At 51.4% G+C, this 18,944-nt stretch overlaps 1 protein-coding gene across 4 annotated transcripts in view; it reads right to left on the reverse strand.

Moving 5' to 3' along the window:
• Positions 1-12,966, reverse strand: part of RAVER2 (ribonucleoprotein, PTB binding 2) — a 418,859-nt gene extending 405,893 nt beyond the window's left edge. For 3 of the 4 annotated variants that reach the window (XM_085602379.1, XM_085602377.1, XM_085602378.1), the window contains exon 1: positions 12,228-12,810. In XM_085602379.1, coding sequence (XP_085458505.1) covers positions 12,228-12,422 — 195 coding nt within the window. In that variant the 5' untranslated portion in view covers positions 12,423-12,810. Of the gene's footprint in view, positions 1-12,227 lie in introns of all 4 variants that reach the window. The other variant, XM_085602376.1, reaches the window with a different exon arrangement.
• Positions 12,967-18,944: the final 5,978 nt, after the last annotated feature.

Genomic DNA, 18,944 nt, shown 5'->3' on the forward strand with positions numbered 1-18,944 from the left:
TCCTGCACTAATAACCTGCATCGATTTTTGGATACGGATACCTAATAAGAGTAGTTTTGAAAAGTACTGTTTTAATCCTAAACTTTCTTTTTTAACCTCAACATACAAACCAATATATATTAACTTATTAATCGAATAGTAGTAAATCTTTTCTGTGTTTATGCACTTGTATCAAACCAGCTTCTAGGTACATTGCAGGTGTTCCTTCCACGTGGTGTGTCAACTTAAAGTAACCAATTTAAATATTTTGAAATGCATTCCATGAAACATAAGCCAGCTGGCTGCAAGGTTTTATCTATTTTAGGCAATCATACTACCTTATATTCTATTGGTATGCAAAATTATCTAATTCATGAAGATTAGGATCAACATCAGACAAAATACTGGTTTTAAGAACCTTCAGACATTTTAAAAGTACCTTCATCAAAACACAAATATGCTGTTGTTCTCAATAGCAATACTCATCATAAGATTTAGAACCTTAGGTTTCACATAATTTGCCACCATCTTCTAAACTACATTTTGTGGAAGACTGTACATTGCTTTGACCTGTAACTAGAGACCTTGTGTACTCTTGGTAGGATTATTCACTTCAAGTTCCGTATTAATTAAATACTGCAACAGGTCTTAAGATTTATTTGAGAAATAAGCTTGTACATAGCACTTTGTAGCCTGATTTAATTAGGTTAATTACTGAAATTAGACAAACGTCAGGCTGTTTAAAACATGAAATATGGCCCTGGTGTTTTTATCTTGGCTTAATACAGTATTAAGGTAGTCTTTACAGACTCACAGCAATCTAAAAACTGCCTCTATTCAATGATAAATGTTGGTAAATCAATCACATTTCTAGCTCAATACTTTAAGCCAGATCAAATCTTTAGAACACATTCTTAAACCGGGTACTCAATCTTTTTTCTTTTCTTTTTTAAAGTAAGACCTAAGTGTTTTCTTGACATTAGGGCAGATTTATAAGCTTCCACGTTTCAAAGACAAATTTATCAAATGCAATGTTTAAATGTAAAAAAGGTGTAAATGTTATATATTTTCTCTGATGAAATGTTTGTCGAATATAAGAGTGTTAGTAATACTCCACTTAAAGTTCACTTTCATTACATCTACAGAATCTAAAAAAGTTATCACGGGATCATGGTCAACTATGAAAAATAACACTATTACAAATTTTATAGAGTGCAATTAAATGGTAGATTGTGAAGACATTATCAATCCAATAGATACACCATCATGAGCTGTTTGAAAAATAAACAAAGAAAGGAAATTATCTTTGTCAATATTTCAAATTACCCTTGTATGAGACAACCCTCAATTTAACAAAAAGCTCTCTGGAAAGCATGTTGGGTTTTTCTCGGGAGCAAAGTTTAATTTTTAGTTTGTATCTAAAAAGTTGCCAACCATTTGATTACACTCTCAATATAAGACAGCCTGATTATATTCAAGTAATTTAGCTAATGGAATGTTATGATTTTGGTGGGCTGTAAATGATTAAAATGGATAAGTGTGCACTAAATAATATCTCAATATTACCAGCCAAAATCGGTTTCATCAGACCTACTCACAGTAGCTAAAACACTGAAAGAAGGAAAGTACTTTTTAATCAAATTTAACTTATATCCAGAAAGTCAGCAAATATATTCAGTTTTATAAGAAAGGGGTCTAAAGGGACCACTAGGATTATACTTGTAACATACAGTCAATTTACTTAAAATGCCACCCATGTCAAGAGAAACGATGAACATCAAACTGAAACAAATAAAGATGCCCTGATAAGCACCAGATGCCATGATATTCTGCAGCTAACTCTTTACAGTTTGATGATCCCTTGGGTTCTTCAACTAGTTTGTATGCAGAGATGGCAAAAAGTCACTCCCCAGCCAACTCTGCACCAACTGCCAGTGAAAATTCCAGCATAGGTAATGCAATTCCTGGGCTCCAAGAGAACTGCCAACCGTACTAGGCTTGTACTCTCCTTCCCCCATGTACTTTATAGATATCATAGGTACTTTCGGCTGCCACTGATTACTGATATATGGTACCCTACATCTGTTATTTAAAGAACTATAAGAGCAGGGTTCTACTGTAAAGGCTGGGAAATCCCACAAAATTTTACTTATCTCTTTTTTTGCCTTTACCCGACTGCTGATACCCCCTACATCAAATGTCACAAACTATGACCCCCTGTTGCCCTGGTGGCACTTCATTAACTGTACTCCTAAATGCTGATCTGCCGTTGATGCAATTCACCTGGCTGTGCAAGCCTTGCCGCCCATTTACTGCCAGTGCTGCTACTCTGCCCAGTGGCCAGGCCAATTTATATGCAAGAGTTTTTTGGATCTCTACTGTGCAACGATCATTTGATTAAGCGGTTTGAAAAGACCTTGGAATTTTCCTTGATGTTACGTGATACAAAGGAAAATTCCGGTCCAGCTTCTCTCACAGGCTTGCAAATTTCTTTCTCAATTACTGTGGTCCTCTCTCTTCTTGATAGTGTACTCAGGTTGGTGTCTCCTCACTTTCTATCAACGCCATATTTGAATGAAATCCATGCTCATTCGAATAATCCTGAAGATCTTTTCCTGCACTGGACATTACTGCAGGGTGCTCTGTGGAATTTGGGGCAGTCAGATAGCGTTGGAATTTAAAGATACTGCCGACAGTATTCTTTTTGTATCCAACTTTGTTTTATTTAGAAAAAGAGGTGAGCTCAAAGTACACAGCTGTGTGCCTACAACCAACCTGGCCGGCAGCGGACAAAATCAAATTCCATTTTACAAAGGCCTTACTGCCTAACATATCGCAGGTTTTCCCCCCCTTCCAATTCACTGCCATCAGTGTGTCATACTCCGGAGGCCCACCACCCCGCATCCCACCCAGAGCCGTGTGTATGCCCGATGCGGGGGCTGATAAGGCATGTGTACCTGGTGGTGCCCGATAATCTCCGACACGAAACTCGCAGCTGAGGGCAACCCTGTCACTAAGCCGGGGCTGCAGCGTGTTGCGCGGGTACACAATGTGTGAGGTAGCTCGTGTGTGGCGGTGTAGCGCCCCGATGTAAGCGCGCAGGGTCGGAAGGGGTTGGATAGAGGCGCGTCGCGCCACCGCGCTGAGTTATCAAGGCCCTAGTAACGCACTTAACCTCTACACGTCCTGAAGGCAGGACAAACTTAAGTAAACAGAAAGCGGGGGGGGGGGAAAGTGGCGGGGGGAGGGGGAGGGCGGCGGGGGAGGGGGAGGCAGCACGGCAGTCCTCGCAGCGGTGTGGAGGGGGAGGCCCAGGTCTAAGGGACGAAGCCTGTGGGGAAGTATGTCTGCACCGTGGTGGGGTCCGGCCCCGGCTAGCCCACCCGCAGCTAGGAACCCCCCAACGTCGAGGGTGTCAATGCCCCCGGCCGTGTGAGAACCTCAGAACGCGTCTGAGATATCTCGTCGTCGAACAGTTTCAAGGCCCGCAGTCTCGGCGGTGTCATTCGCGCGTGTTCTATCCTGCCCAAGTGGGCCACCAAGGGAGACCAGAGGGTCTTAAACCTGGTGTCTCTAAACTGAAGGCGGGCTGTAAGCAGTTCCATCGCCAGCACCTGCCAGAGACGAGTGAACCACACGTTGACAGACGGTGGCTCCGCCTTCTTCCAGTACACCGCCACCGTTTGCTTTGCGGCGCTTAACATATGAAGGCTCAGGTGCCAATCGCGGCCTGTCATTGCCCTTCGCGACGTCGGCCGAAGGCCCAAAATAATCGTGAGGGGGTCCTCTGGCAGGGGGTAACCAAGCACCTTCTTGATGTGGCTGAGGACTTCCTTCCAATAGATAGTCAGACTCGGGCACGTCCACCAAATATGGATAAAGTCTCCTGGTGCTTGGGCACAGCGCCAGCACAGCGGGGACACCTTGGGGAACATTTTCTGCAATCGGACAGGGGTGTAGTACCACTGGGTCATCACCTTGTAGGCTGATTCCTGTTGAGGAATGCTGCGGAAGGTTTTGGGGATGTCGCTCCATAGTCTTGTCCATTGGGCGGGATTAATCTCGGAGCCCGAAAGATTCTGCCAGTGCTCTTGGTACGGGTGTAGGCCTGGCCGCTGAGAATGCTGAAGCACTTTATAGACTCGAGAGACTAGGCCCTTGTAGGAGCCAAACGTACGCGCCAAGTGTTCAAACTGGGTGAGAGGTCTCGTGGCCGCCTGCATCAGCGAAGAGCCCTGCACCCAATGCCGAAGCTGAGCATATTGGAACTTGTCCCCGTCTGCCAGCCCAAAGTCCCTTTGACATTGCTGGAAGGATTTGAAGGCCCCTCCCTCGAAGAGGTCTCGGATCGTCCGGCAGCCACTCTCCGTCCAGTTCTCGAAGTATGGCGCGCAGCAGGCCGGCGGGAACTGGGGATTGCGAGCTAGAGGGGTGTGCGGTGAGGGGAAGGTGGTGAGGCCCCTGCGGACCGCCACTTTATCCCAAATCTCTAGGACCGTCCTAGTGGGGATCGCCATATACGCACTACGGTGACGCGCCGCCCGGGGCAGCCAAGCGTGATCCCAAATCGGGCGACAGGTAACCGCCCTGTCCATGTGGAACCAGATTTTCTCGCTTTCCCACGCCCCCCACTCCAGGACACATCGGAGGTGTGACGCCCAGTAGTACTCAAGTAGATTGGGACAGGCAAGGCCGCCTCTATCCCGAGGAAGCTTTAATATTTTGTTAGAGAATCGCGGCTTCTTACCTCCCCAGATAAAGGAGATCAAATCCCTTTGTAGCCCCTGGATGTAATGTTCCGGGATGGGGGTCGGCAGGGTCTGAAACAAGTAGAGAATCTTTGGCAGCACGGACATCTTAATCGCGTTGAGGCGACCAAGCCAGGAAAGCGGCAATGCCTTCCAGGTGCGCAAGTCATCTAGGACAGAGCGTCTGCACTCCTGCCAATTGGCCTGCGTCCAGGTGGCTAGGTCCGGCGTCAGGTTGAGCCCAAGGTATCTCACGGAGTCGCTCGCCCATTGATATGGGGTGCTCGTCCGCAACGTCGCTGCCTCCGTCTCCGGGATCGTGAGATTGAGCACCCAAGACTTGGCGTGGTTAATTTTAAGCCCGGAGGCCCGCTCATAGGTATGTAGCAACGAGTGCGCAGCTGGGAGCGAGGCGGAGGGCGAAGACAGCGTGAGGAGGAGGTCGTCAGCGAAGAGCGCCACTTTATGGTCACGTCCCCGAAGGGAGATGCCCTTGATGTCCGGTGACTGGCGAATGAGAATAGCTAAGGGTTCTACCACCAGGGCGAAAAGCAGAGGCGATAGGGGGCAACCCTGCCGCGTGCCCCTGCAGATGGGGAAAGGCTGTGTGAGTTGGCCGTTCACGCGCACCCGGGCAGCCGGAGCAGCGTATGGGGCCATGATGCGTGCCTCCATTTTGGGTCCAATCCCCACTTTCCGCAGAACCGCTCGAAGGAACTCCCAATCCACCCGGTCGAACGCTTTTTCAGCGTCTAGGGACAACAGGCAAGCCGGGATATTCCAATGCCTGGCCTTTCCCACTATGTGGGCAATGCGGCGAACGTTATCTGCCCCCTGGCGTTGGTGGATGAACCCCACCTGATCCGGGTCCACGAGGCGTGGGAGATGAGCACTAAGCCGTTTGGCAAGGATTTTAGTATAAAGTTTAAGATCCGAGTTCAACAGGGCTATGGGCCGGTATGAGGAGCAGAGGGTGTGGTCTTTCCCTGGCTTTGGGATGAGGGCAATCTCGGCCATCGCCATGTCCGGGGACGGCCCCCCCGAATCCGCGAAGGAGTTAAAGAGACGGTGTAGGTAGGGTTGCAGCTGCGGCAGAAAGGCACGGAAGAATGCCACCGGTAGCCCGTCCGGTCCAGGTGTCTTGCCAAGCGGAAGATCTCCCAGGGCTCCCGCTATTTCTTCCAGCGTGATGGGCTCCTCTAGGAGCTCAGAGTGGTGTTTACTCAGCGGTTCCCACTCACAACTACCCAGTGTCTCTGTGATCAGCGCAGGGTCGGGCGGCTCTCTCTCGTACAGGGAGGAATAATATCCATGGAACGCCCGAAGTTTAGCTGCCTCGGTGGTCACCCATGTTCCTCCCCCTCCCTGTAACTTCGCAATGTGGGCCTTTGCCGTCCTAGCGCGCAGCCGCCTTGCCAGCACCTTTCCCACCTTATCCCCACCGATGTAAAAGCGCTGCCGGAGCGCGAGAAGTGCCCGTTCCGCCTTGTTCGTCCGGTGTGCCCGTAACTGACCTCTAAGGACCGCCAGGCGCCGCTTATGGACCGCCAAAGGGCGGGTCTGGTCCATCTTCTCCAGCGTCTGGAGTTCGCGGGTAAGTCTGGTTTCATACAGTTGGGCCTCCCGTGTCCGTGCAGCAGAGATAGCCGTGAGGGTGCCCCGTATCGTGGCCTTAAAAGCGTCCCATAGGAGGGGGAGGGGGGTCTCCGGCAACTCGTTGTGCTCAAAGTAGTCCAAGATGGCCGTCTTTATTTCCTCCCTGTCCCTCGGGTCCCGTAAGGCGTGATCCGGGAACCGCCAGCGGCGCGGGCCGGGGGCGCGAGTGGAGCGCTCGTGGAGCAGCAGCTCCACATGGGCATGGTCGGAGACCGAGATGCTCGAGTGCGAAACTGATATAGTGTCAGAGAGCAAGGAGTGGGAGACAAAGAGCATGTCGATGCGGGAGTAGGAGCGGTGGACGTGCGAGTAAAAAGTGAAGTCTTTCAGCCCCGGGGAGTGGTAACGCCACACATCTACCAAGGTCAGAGCGGTAAGGGATTTTTTCACAGTAGCCGACAGGGCCCCCACGCCTCGGGAGCCTCCCCCACAGCGGTCTAACTCCGCGTCCCAGACCAGGTTAAAGTCCCCCCCCACTATGAGGTCCGAATCCACCGGGTCGAGATACTCCCGGATGACCCCGCGCAAAAAGGTATCTTGCCCCTGATTAGGGGCGTATAGATTGCAAAGCGTGAGCCTACGGTGCCCCCTCGTGAGCTCCACCCTCAGGACCCGGCCCGCAGTGTCTTTACGCACCTGTGTGTCCCCGTGGCAGAATCCCGCCCGGCAGAAAATAGCAACCCCCGCTGTCTTGGTGGCTGCGGAAGCCCAAAATCTGTGAGGGAAGCGCGGATGGGCCATACGACCCACATCAGCCCGCAGAAGGTGCGTCTCCTGCAGGAATACTACGTCTGCCCCCTGTTGGAGCAGGTACCTCCAGATCTGATGGCGTTTGCTAGGCGAGTTAAGCCCCTGCACATTCAAGGAGACGAGCTTCCAGGAGGGTACAGTAGTCACAGACATGGGTCAGCATGTGCAAATATCCCCCCCAGCCCCCCCCAGCCCCCCCGCAGAGCCCCCCCGCCAGAGGGTAAGGAAAGAATGAGGAAGGAAGTCAAAGAACAAAGATAAACGAAAGAATTAGAGGCACAAAACGGCCAACATGGCCAACAAGGACTATTCCAGTCTAGGGAATGGCCAGGCACTTCGGCACAGGTTATCCCAGAGAAGTCACTCTCCCAGGAATAGTGGTGGGGGTCCGTCGGCACTACCGCCATTCTCCAGGTTCGAAGAAGCCCCGGGCCACCGCCCGGTATCAGGAGCTGCAGCAGCGACAACAGCGAGAGGGCCGCCGTCCCCTCCCGCACCAACAGCCGGGAACCACAAGGCGGGCCATCTCAGTTACCCAAGGGAGAAGGAGCCCAAATTGCATGTCCGGAAGGCTACTAGGGAGCAGGCTCCTGTGACCCCGCCGGTGAGGTTCCGGCCTCCAGCGACCGAATGTGGCGTATGATGTCTTGTTTGTCCTTCGAAGAGCGGCTGGCGGCAGGGGAAGGAGAGCGCCCCCCCCGGCGCACCCTGGACCAGCTAGGCTTAAGCGAGGCTCGAGGCCCCGCGGCACCGCGCACCGGGCTGGCCGGAGGGGAGTCTGGGATCTGGAGTAGCTGCGCGGCTTCCCTGTAGGACCGCAGCACCCGTCGTCTGGACTCCCAGTTGAAGATGAGGGCGAAGGGGTGTCCCCATTGATATCGAATGTTGAGGGCTCGCAACTTGTCCGTAACCGGTCGGAAGGCCCGTCTGCGCCGGAGAGTCGTGGGAGCCAGGTCCTGGAACAGCTGTATCGGGGCCCCGTTGAATTTGACGTCCGTCCTGTCTCTTGTCGCCTTGATAATGGCCTCTTTCTCGACAAAGAAGTGGACCCTCGTCAGGATATCGGGAATCAAACCTGGCCTTCCGGGTGGGCCCGACACTCTATGGGCCCTGTCCAAAGCCGGCGGGGAGGCGTCGTCGTCCCCCCGGAGTTCATGCAGGAGGTCCGCCACGAAGGTCATGATATCCGTCCCCTCCGCGCCAATCGGGACGCCCCGAATGCGGATGTTATTGCGGCGCCCCCTATTTTCCAAGTCCTCCTGTCTGATCTGCAGCTCCACATTCTGCTCCTCCAGGGCCGCTATCCTCTGCCACAGGCGCTCCTGATCCTCCGAGCGGGCGTCCAGGGTTTTCTCCATGTCGTCAACCCTGTCCCCCAGCTCCCCCACATCTCTCCGGAGCTCCTTGACGCATGCCTGGACCTCCGTGCGCAGCGAGCCGATTTCGGACTTGAGGTCCTGCATGAAGACCGCCATGAAGGACTGTGTCACGGGCTCTGCCGACCCACCGGCTCCAGCCGCCTGCGAGCCCGTCGGCGCCCCTCCAGGCTTGCTCCAAAGGTCCTTTACTGTGGCATCTTTCGCGGGCGCCGATGGGTCCTTTCCTGACTTGGTGCGCGTCATCGTGCCGTTATACGCCGCCTCTACAGGAAGACCCCAGCCGCAGGACGGCTCGTCCACTCAGCGCCCCCGGGGGGCCAGCCCGCGCCGAAGGGCGTACAGGCCAGATCGGGTCACGTCCAGTGGAGGGCCGCTCCAATCCCCAAGCCGCGAGCCCTGTCGCAGCGCCGCCGCAGACGTGCCTCAGGTGCTGTAGGTAGCCAAGGCCTCGCGGCCCACGCCGATCCGCGTCGTCTTCAGGGCACGGAGGCCACCAGGTCGCCGGGCCCACCAGAGACCAACTCAGGGCCCTCCCCGCTCACGCAGGGAGCAAGCAGCACAGCGTCCGGCGCTCCAAGAAAGCGCGCTGTCCCCGCAGCTCAGCAACCACCTGGGGGGGGCCGGTAGCTAAGCAGTCCCACCGTCCCGGGTCCCGCTGCCACCGCACCCCTCAGCCCCGCTCCTCCGTCGAGTCCAGCAGGGGGGGCGAGCTAATATCCCGGGCCAGCCTCCAAGCCCACAGCCGCCGCCCGCGAGGTCCAGCCAGCCCAGCCACCTCCAGGCCAAAGCTCAGAACCAGGGCCACAGCGACCTCCTCTGCTCCAGGCCTTCAAGCGCCCCCACCGCAGCCGTCGCCACCACACTGACAGCGCTCTCTGGGGCCCCCCAGCGTCCGGGACCACCGCTGACAGGGTATCCTCAGCGGCTACAGGCTTTACCCAACCAGGGTGAACCGCCCCGCGGGCCGATGCCTCCCGCCGACCTCCTCACCTCGAGCGCAGTCCAGCGCAGAAGGGTCCGGCGCTCGCAGGCAGCATCCGTAGCTTCAGCGGTGCAGGGTCCCAAAATGGCGGCCTCGCCTGCCGGGGCAGACAGCCCAGCTCCGCTGTCCTCGACCGGCACCAGGGGGTCTCGGCCCCCGCCCTCCGCCGCTTCAGATCGCCTCAGGCCGGCCAGGCAGCCTCGCAGACGGCCCCTCAGCAGGCTCCAGCGATCGGGTGGTCCGCGGGACCCAGCAGCATTCGCCGGCGCAGGTCGCGCAAGATGGCGGCCGTCTCCTCTGTGCCCGGGATTCCCCAGTGTCCGGCCTCCGATGTCGCCAGTCGTGCTCCCCGAGCCCGGCACACCAGGCAGCGGCAGCCCCCTCCAGCTCCGATGGCCTCTCGCACCAGGGGAAGCCTTGTACCGGCAGTTTAAGGTGCTTTAAAAGCTTATTTTAGCCGGCGGCAGCCCGGAGCTCCGACAGCTCGCGTCCTACACCATGCTCGGCTTGGCCACGCCCCCCCCCGACAGTATTCTTGAGGCACGTTTCACATCAAACTCCCACCTGCTCATCCAACATTGCCTGAATCAATTTTTCGCTTTTCCGTTACTACAAAAGTACATAACCCATCTATACTCTACTTCAGTGCTTGAAATGGAAAAATAAAAGTGCAGGTACTCTGTACCAGAGTACCTGCTTGTTTCGGAAAAGTGCTGAAACTCTACAATTAAGGGTATTGCATTTCTCTTGAGGAGTGCCAGTACTCTCCTCCTAAAAATAATAAAAAGTGGCGGTACTCGGTACCGCATAGTACCGGCCCTTTCAAAGCACTGCTCTACTTTGTAGGATGGAAATACATGGCTTCCTGTTCATCTGCATCCACTGACTGATGCCCCTACTTTGGATTAGACAGCCCAATCACCTATGCTGCTCTGGTGATACTTCACTTGATGTACATGCACCTGTCTGCTGTTATTTAAATTTGGCTAGCTGCTCTGGCAGTGCTTAACTTTTTAAAAGTTTGCTGCTAGTACCCGTTTAACGCCAGTGATGCAACGACTGACGTGCAATTATGCCCTAATGTACATGTATCCCACCATGTGCACCTTGTACTACAGTGAGTGGCCTAATGACCATAGGGACTAAGCATTACACAGTGCATGAACCTGAAGGCAATCTGCAGTTACTATCTAGTTCAGCAAGAGCCTTTGTGGGTCCCTGGAGTGTAATGATTTGCAACATAAGTCGGGACAGTCCCTCTGTTTGCAATTTTGTAAATTATTTACAGATGTTGATTTCCCCTTCATTTCGAGTTAGTGAGTACGATGTGTGCAGTAGCGTCTTTTAGGACAAAGTATTGCCCGGGTTCTAAGGAGGCGAAGCAGCAATGGTGGCTATTAAGCTAGAGTAGTAAGACCATAAGCACTGACTTGACCTACACTCACCAATTTTAAAAGCATCTCCGCTGAGTTGCGGGCTCAGCTGAGCAGCAGACATTTTTATTATAAGTTTTTGCAAGAGAGCCAACCAGCCTAAAACTCTTATTCTTCCAAATCCTATTTTGAATGCACTAAACGTGTGGAATGTCAGGTATACAAATATGCAAATCAAGGCCTAAGGCAAGCTGTGTGAGGCTATTGTTACCCTGCATTAAGACATAATGGCTCCTGAGCGCTGTGCTAAGGAAAGATCCGTGAGAATGGCAAAGACCTAGACATAAGTCACATAACTTAGAGTTGAAAAGAGATAAACAAGACTGCCACAAAGACCCTACATATTTTCGTTAAACTTTAGAAACATTCAAGAATTCTGAAAATAAATTATTGTGTAATTTGAAGTAGCTTGCTCGTTAAATATAGCATCAGTTTAACTAAATGTATTTCTCTTTCATGTGTTAGTTTCTGTATATTTGCCTCCTTTTTCCGCAGAGAACTGGAAAGAAATCCATAGATTTCCACATATTTGGACAGACTTTACCCATTAGTTAATCTATTCTTCCGTTTTAAGCACTGGTTGCTGCACAGTGCTGCAGACAGTACCACCGTGAGTAACCATGGTTGAAGATGGTATGCTTGTAAATACCAAAGGATTAACTCTGGTTGCTCAAAAAAGTACCTACTCCCCATATGCTTGCCGAGTACTACTCAGTACTGCAGCGAGTGCCTTCTGTGTATTTAGTGTTGCAAGGAGCAATCCTGCAGGGGGGCCACGAGGATAACGTTCTCAAGTAGCATCCCCTACACGCACACAGTGGTGCTGGTAGCTCCACTAAGATACAAGTGATATAGTAGCCCCCCTATTTGACTTAGAGTGGTTGCATGGCGCTGCAAGTGAAGATACTCTTCCTTGGTGCCCAGCGTTGTAGTTATTAACCCGTGGATATCCAGTCAAACGGAATAGCCTCATTAATTGTGCTGTAGCATAGGTAGTGTGCTTCCTAAGTGCAAATACCCTGACCTACAAGCAGTATCCTTGCAGGTCTCCAATGCAATACGAAGTGCAAATCTCTAAGAGTAATTTCAAGATACTACTTCTTGTAAACACCTGGTATCCCAGTTCTCGACCACTTCCTATTGCAAGTAATGCCTCCTCACTTGTAGGCACATGGTACTTAATGCTCTCTCGAAACACCATGGGATCCAGTTACCCCCACTAGAACCTGGAGCTGTTGGTTTAACTCACTCCTCTAGTGCAAACCTAGCAATGACAACATTGATCGACTCCAGCACATACCTGGCTGCTGCAGTCCTGTGGTAAATTCCTGATCAGGATCTTTCTGCGGTTGCACAGCTCCAAGCCGGTTTTCTGCAGCCGGTTCCGGATCTCTTCGGGATCCAGCTCCCCGCACCACCGCCACCTCTCGGGGGGTGCGGGTGGGGGCGGGTAGAGCGGGGGTGCCGCTGCGCCATAGGCCACGGCCGCCGCCATTTTGCCCCACACGATTCCTAGATTTTAGTAAAAGGTGGGTGCTCTCCGAGAAGGAAACGTGAGGCCCCTCCCCCACCGTCAACCAGGAGTCTGGATGGAGTAACAAGGCTGGCAGCAACTGTGCGTCGGGTAAAGACCCAGACTAGCCACGCCGCAGCTCAAGCAGAGGGCGCCGCTGGGGCCTACGAATGAACCAGGGCCCTCTGCGCTTCCCCAGCTGTGGTCCGCCTGACCTGCTACTGCTTCCCGGGTCTCCTGCACCGTGGCAGCTGTCCACGTCCCCTGTGCGCGGCGGTGCTCCCGTGTACGTTGTGCACGGCTCCTCCCCGTCACCTAAGCACGCCGCCTGGAAGTTTGTATGTGTCTCACTCTTCCTCCGAGTCTGCACGGCCCCCAGCGCCGGCGCAGGGTAATGACACTTCAGTGCCGCGCACCCTGGCCTCGCAGCTCTTCCTGGCTGCCTGCAAAGCCGCGTGTGGCTCACGGTAAGCAGCAGCACAAGAGATTTTTCTTCCCCAGTTAAGGTATGAATGCACCCTTACGTGACGGCTCGTCCTTGTTGGCACGGACTCGTGGAAAACGTAGGAACCATAAAGCTTGCCAAAGACTTTGTGTACTTAAGAAAATGTGCATCTGTAAAGTGGGTAAGGCTGTGTCTTTGCACGTTCTGTCTACCAGGACTGTACTGTACTATTTACCGATAGACAATCCCACAGAGAGACGCTGTGCTTCTGTTTGAAAAGAGCTAACTTTTCTCTCCTCAATTACTCTGCTTTTAAAAGGGTAGTGCAGGGTGCTTATGGATCTTTATGGTTCCCACACCGTGAGCATTTGTTTTATACATTAATTAGAAAATACATTTTACTTTCAGCATTAAACGCTTTACTGTTGGTGTTTTCGTTTGAAGCAGCATTGCTGACGCTTGCTCCTTCATCCTGTCTAAGGAGAGTGCTGGTCGGAAGTGAGATAGGGTCATGGGGACTCGGCCAGAGGGAGAATTTATGGCTTTGAATGCTGATGCTAGTAACTCCTGATCTTTTTTATGAGGTATGATAAATTGTATTGTTTGTAATTGCATTTATATAGCGCTTATTACCCCTGATGAGGCGTCGAAGTTCTTTTTCGGCGAGTAGCATGCTACTCCGGAACCCAAAAAGTTTAGTGGTGAATTAGTATAGTGAAATAGATTAATTTGAGCTGTGGATATTTTAGTCTGTTATTTGATAGTAGAGGGATAGAAGATGAAAAGGTTTGCTTTTATATAGCGCTTGCTACCCCTGATGAGGTGTTGAATTGCTTTTCAGAGAGTTGCACAATACTCTAGAACCAGAAGAGGATTAGTGGTAAATTAGCCTACGGAAATATGAAATTAATTTGAACAGTGGACATGTTTGTCTGTTCTTTGGATTTGAAAAAGATAGTGGAGGGATGGATGAGAGAAGGGTTTGATCTTCATATCTTTCTGCTAAATTGTGTAGCCAGATAAGCAACTCGGTAATGACCTGGAAACACCATATTGACAGGTTTCATTGGTTACTTGGAATCTGTATTATTCTAGTGCAGCTGTATTGTTCTAGTGCAGGAGCTTCGTGTTCAATTCATCACTTACTCATCCGCAAGAACCCCACGTATCTCTCTCGGGTAGATGTATCTTTGTTATCAGCTGAGACTTTAAAGTTAAATCTCAACATAAATTACTAACATTTAATAATTCTTTAGTTCAGTCAATAAAGAGACTTAAGTTGAGTTAAAGGGTTTTCATTTTTAAATAATTTTGTTATTCATTCTTTTATTTGCGTATTATTCTCCAAAGGATATCAATACAGTTCAAACATAAATCAATATTTGATAATGAATCAAGTTAGTGAATCAAATATTTAGCATTAATACAATAAAATAAATAGCCCATTCCATAAAGAAACAGCCCTATTTTAAGCTAAGTCAAGATAATTGTGAAAAAGGATAAGGTGTCAGTACAGATTCCAATGAAGGGTTTCAAATGAGAGATTCGAGCATACATATAAAGCTTTAGCAAAATAAACTGGAAAGTATTCTCAGCTCTTATGACAGCAGATCAAGGAATAACTAAGACTTCTAGTAGAGAAATGTCCAGAAAACTCTGTACAGTGTCTCCTCTCAGAAAGTCAGGAAAAAGGGGATCAGCCTGTTCTGCATCAAAGGGTGGAAAATTGATTTTGCCTAACTAACTAGGAACATGCTCATATATAAATACCCAATTTCTCAATTGAAACGTTTCTGTTCTTTCTTCTTCATGTTGACCAATAATGCATTGGGAAAACTAATAATGTGGAATAAAAAATCCATGTTAAGGACTAAAACAACCATTGCAATGCATTCTGGATATTGTATGCTTCATGAATGAAGTTAACTTGTGAAAACAGCACGATCAATACTTTCAATGAATGAATGATGATCTTGGATTACTGTCATCATTTCCAAAAATGATCCAAAAGTAATTATAGTCCTTGACTGAGGGCATGCTTGGTGCCTAGGGGAACATTTCCCTTGGGGGGATGCTACATATTGATGTTCTTTACACTCCAGTCCGGAGAGTGATACCCCGGGTGCACCACACACATTGATTTGAAAAGAGTAAATTTTTCAAACATTTCTGAACCAGCTGTGCATGAGCTGCAACCATTTTTGACCAATAAAATGTCAGCATTCTCCTGGGAACAGGTCAACTCATCTTCTCACCAAAGTACAATTGTCCGTTAACCATGTGTCTGTGAATGTTGCTGGCACATCCTTTTTTGTCTGAAATATAATTTTCCCATGACTTATCTTCCCTGTTGTCTACATGTTATGTGGTGTGAACCTCACTATCAGTAGTCTAATACAACAACATTTTGTTCCCCCAAGGGCACTTAAAAGTTTGTCATGTTCATACAATTTTGGACCCACCACAGTTTAAATGATCAAAGATCAACCCATGGTCAACACTAATTAGAAAATCACTACTTTGTAGAGAATGACGGTACCGCGACCTCTAGGGCTGCGGAATGGGATGCCTTTAAGATCGTAGTGAGGGGCCATTGCATAGGGAAATATGCGGGTATACGAAAAACCCTGCTGGACGACTTAGACAGAGCCGAACGCGCGCTGAGAGAGGCCGAAGTGGCGCGCCCCAACCGACCCGAGCTGCAGGACAGGGTCTGCGAGGCGCGGGAGGCGGTCGCGGTGGAGGTGGAGCGTCTTCGCACCTTCGATTACAGAACGTACCTGACTAAATCGCACGCCGAGGGGGATAAGGCTGGGACACTGCTGGCCTGGTTAGCGAACCCTACTAGAAACAGTCATCCTATCTTGGCCTTACGGGGCAAGGAGGGCCGTATAGGCACCACACAACCGGCCATTTTGGACGGCTTTCGGTCCTATTACGTGCACTTGTACAAAAGTGCATTACTGGCACAGGGTGAGGAAATAGAGGCATTCCTTGACGAGTTGCAACTACCACAGCTGGAACAGGAGCACGCAGATGCCCTGGGTGGCCAAATAGACCTAGCGGAAATTAAGGGTGCAGTGAAGCAGATGGCCCGCAATAAAACCCCGGGCCTGGATGGCCTGCCCATAGAGTTTTACGGCCGATACCTGGAGCAACTGGCTCCCTGGCTCCAAATTGTCTATAATGAGGCCAGAGACAGCGGACGGCTCCCGTGCTCCATGCGTGAGGCCATAATGATTCCCTTACTAAAGCCACGCAGAGAAAGCACTGACCCTGCGTCCTACCGACCCCTGTCAATGCTAACTACAGATTACAAGATCCTCAGCACCATACTGGCGACCAGGCTGTTGCGCCATATGCAAGAATTGATCCATAAGGATCAGTCTGGGTTTATACCCACCCGCAACACCACCCACAACATTCGGCGGTTGATCAGGCTTGTAAATGACCCACCGCCCGAGGCGCGGACGCCCCTAGTGTTGTCGGTCGACATTGAAAAGGCTTTCGATAGCCTGGAATGGGAATACCTGTTCAAAGTGATGCGGAGATTCGGCCTGGGCGACAACTACATACACTGGACAAAAGTGCTATATTCCTCGGCGAAGGCACGAGTGAAAGTGGGCACGCTGGTATCACAGCAGTTTGAGGTGTGTCGCGGCACCAGGCAGGGTTGTGCATTGTCCCCCCTGCTGTTTGCATTGGCGATAGAGCCTTTGGCGGCCATGGCTAGAATGAGCAACCACTACGGCGGTCTGGACTTCAGAGGGCGCCGCCATTACATATCGCTATACGCGGACGACCTCCTCCTCTTTCTGGAGAACTCCGACAGCGCGGTGGAGGGCGCGGAAGGGCTCCTAGAGCGCTTCGGCAGGGTGTCTGGCCTCAGGGTTAATTGGAATAAGACCTGTCTGTTCCCCTTGCGGCGAGAGGAGGTGCAGCCCCCCGCCTGCCAATTGATTAGATGGGAGCCTCGTTGTCTGGACTACCTGGGGGTGCACGTATATCATGACGCCTCGGCCTTGCTGGAGGGCAACATAGGGCGTTGCATCCGCGCCCTACAAGGTAGCATGTCTTTCTGGGCCACCCTGCCACTGTCGGTAACGGGCCGCATATCTCTCCTGAAGATGATCGCCTTGCCCCGATTGTTATATCTCTTCAGGACACTCCCAGTGTGGGTGCCTGGAGCGATCTTTAAGCACCTTAAGTCGTTGATAACATCCTTCCTGTGGGGGTCGGGCAGACGCAGAATAGCGCTAACGACGTTGACCCGTCCAAAAGACGAAGGGGGCCTGGCGGTCCCGAACTTCGAGCTCTATTACTTAGCAGCACAACTGCAGTCCTTCACGCAGGAAGTAGCAAGAGTATACCGTGGCCCGGAGAGGGAGAGGGACACTGGCACTCCCCGCCATGTGTTGGCTTACATCACCCTCCAACAGAGATTGGCACTTGGGGACCTGACCCAGGAGGAGCGCACGTTCCGCCTATGCTGGAACAGTACGCAGAGACGAGCAGGAGTCAGACACCCATATGCACCCGAAATCCCACTGGGCATGGTGACAGCACTCCCTCATGGGGGTGATTGGTCGAGGCTGCAGTTGTGGGAGGAGGCGGGTCTGCAGATGGTGGCGGACCTGTATGATGACGGCGTGCTGTCCCCGTTCCAGACTCTGCAAGATCGCTACGACCTCCCCAGAGGGGATTACCTATTGCATGCGGCGGTAGTGAGAGCCATACAGGCACACTGGGGTGAGGGTCTCATTGAGCCCGCAACGACGCAGGCGTGCCAATACATAATGATGTCGGCTGGCACCTTCAAGGCAGTGACGTGTCTTTACTCGCGGATGGTAAAGGAGACCCTTCAGCCCCTGACTGCGTTAAAAAACAAGTGGGAGCTGGACTTGCAGGTGGACATCCCTGACACCACGTGGGCGCAGCTAGTGCGTAGAGCCAGAAAAAGCACGAGAAATGCGCGATTTCAATTGATTCACTTCTATGTGCTCCACAGAGCATACCTTTCCCCAGACAAAATTAGGAAATACTTTGGAGCTGCGGAAGCTGCGTGCCCTAGATGTAACAGGGTGGGAGCAGACTTGATCCACATGCTGAGGGCCTGCCCAAATCTGCAGGAGTACTGGGGGGAGGTTGGTGGCACGTTGAATGAAGTAGCAGATAGAGACTTACAGTACGACGCGGCCGTTTGTATACTCCACTGGTTCCCGCACACGCCCAAGAATAAAATATCCAGCACGTTTATAGACATGGGCCTCCTCCTGGCAAAGAGGGAGGTGACGAAGGGATGGAAGTCGAAGGTGGGTCCTACACACCGGAGATGGCTGCACGAATTCCTAAAATGGGCGTCTAGCGAGAGCACACTCAGATACCAGCTAGCTCACCGTAAACCGGATGACCGGGCTCAGGCGGCGGCAATGGAATGGGAAATGTTGGTACAGGCCTTGCGAGATAGCTTAGCCAGTGGGGAGGAAGATGAGAACTCTGATGCCGTAGTGGATTGAGTCGTGACATCAGCTCCCCTGCCAATCACACACGCTTAGGGATTACTGGATCTTTCCTGCTACCTACCACACATGCTAATTATTCCTGACTAGGCGCAATGGGGGGGCACTAGGGAGGGGAAGGCTGAGGGTGGGGTTGCAAGTTTAAGGTTTCATGGAAGTAGAATGTAAGTTGCGTGAGTACCTGGGGGAGCAAGGGGACAACGCTCAAAAGCGGGCAGCGGGTCTCCCCACCAGAAGTCCGTTCTTGTCAGTACTGTATCAATGTGCCATATGAATAAGTGATGCCGCCCGGCCTCCGGGATGTGGGCAGTACGGCTGTGTATGCTGCACGGATAAATGGTTAAGGGGGGGACGGGAAACCCGCATCACTGACATGCGTCCTGGTTGCTGTACAATATACTTGGTCCTGCAATAAAAATGGTTTGACAAAAAAAAAAACACTAATTAGAAAATAATTCAAGAACACATTTGGGTCATTGGAGATCCTTCATTAGAGGAAGTGCTAAAAACAGCTAAACTTATGAAAAGGGCAATGTCTTG

This window comes from Triturus cristatus, chromosome 4_2, assembly GCF_964204655.1.
Source record: "Triturus cristatus chromosome 4_2, aTriCri1.1, whole genome shotgun sequence".
Lineage (NCBI taxonomy): Eukaryota > Metazoa > Chordata > Amphibia > Caudata > Salamandridae > Triturus > Triturus cristatus.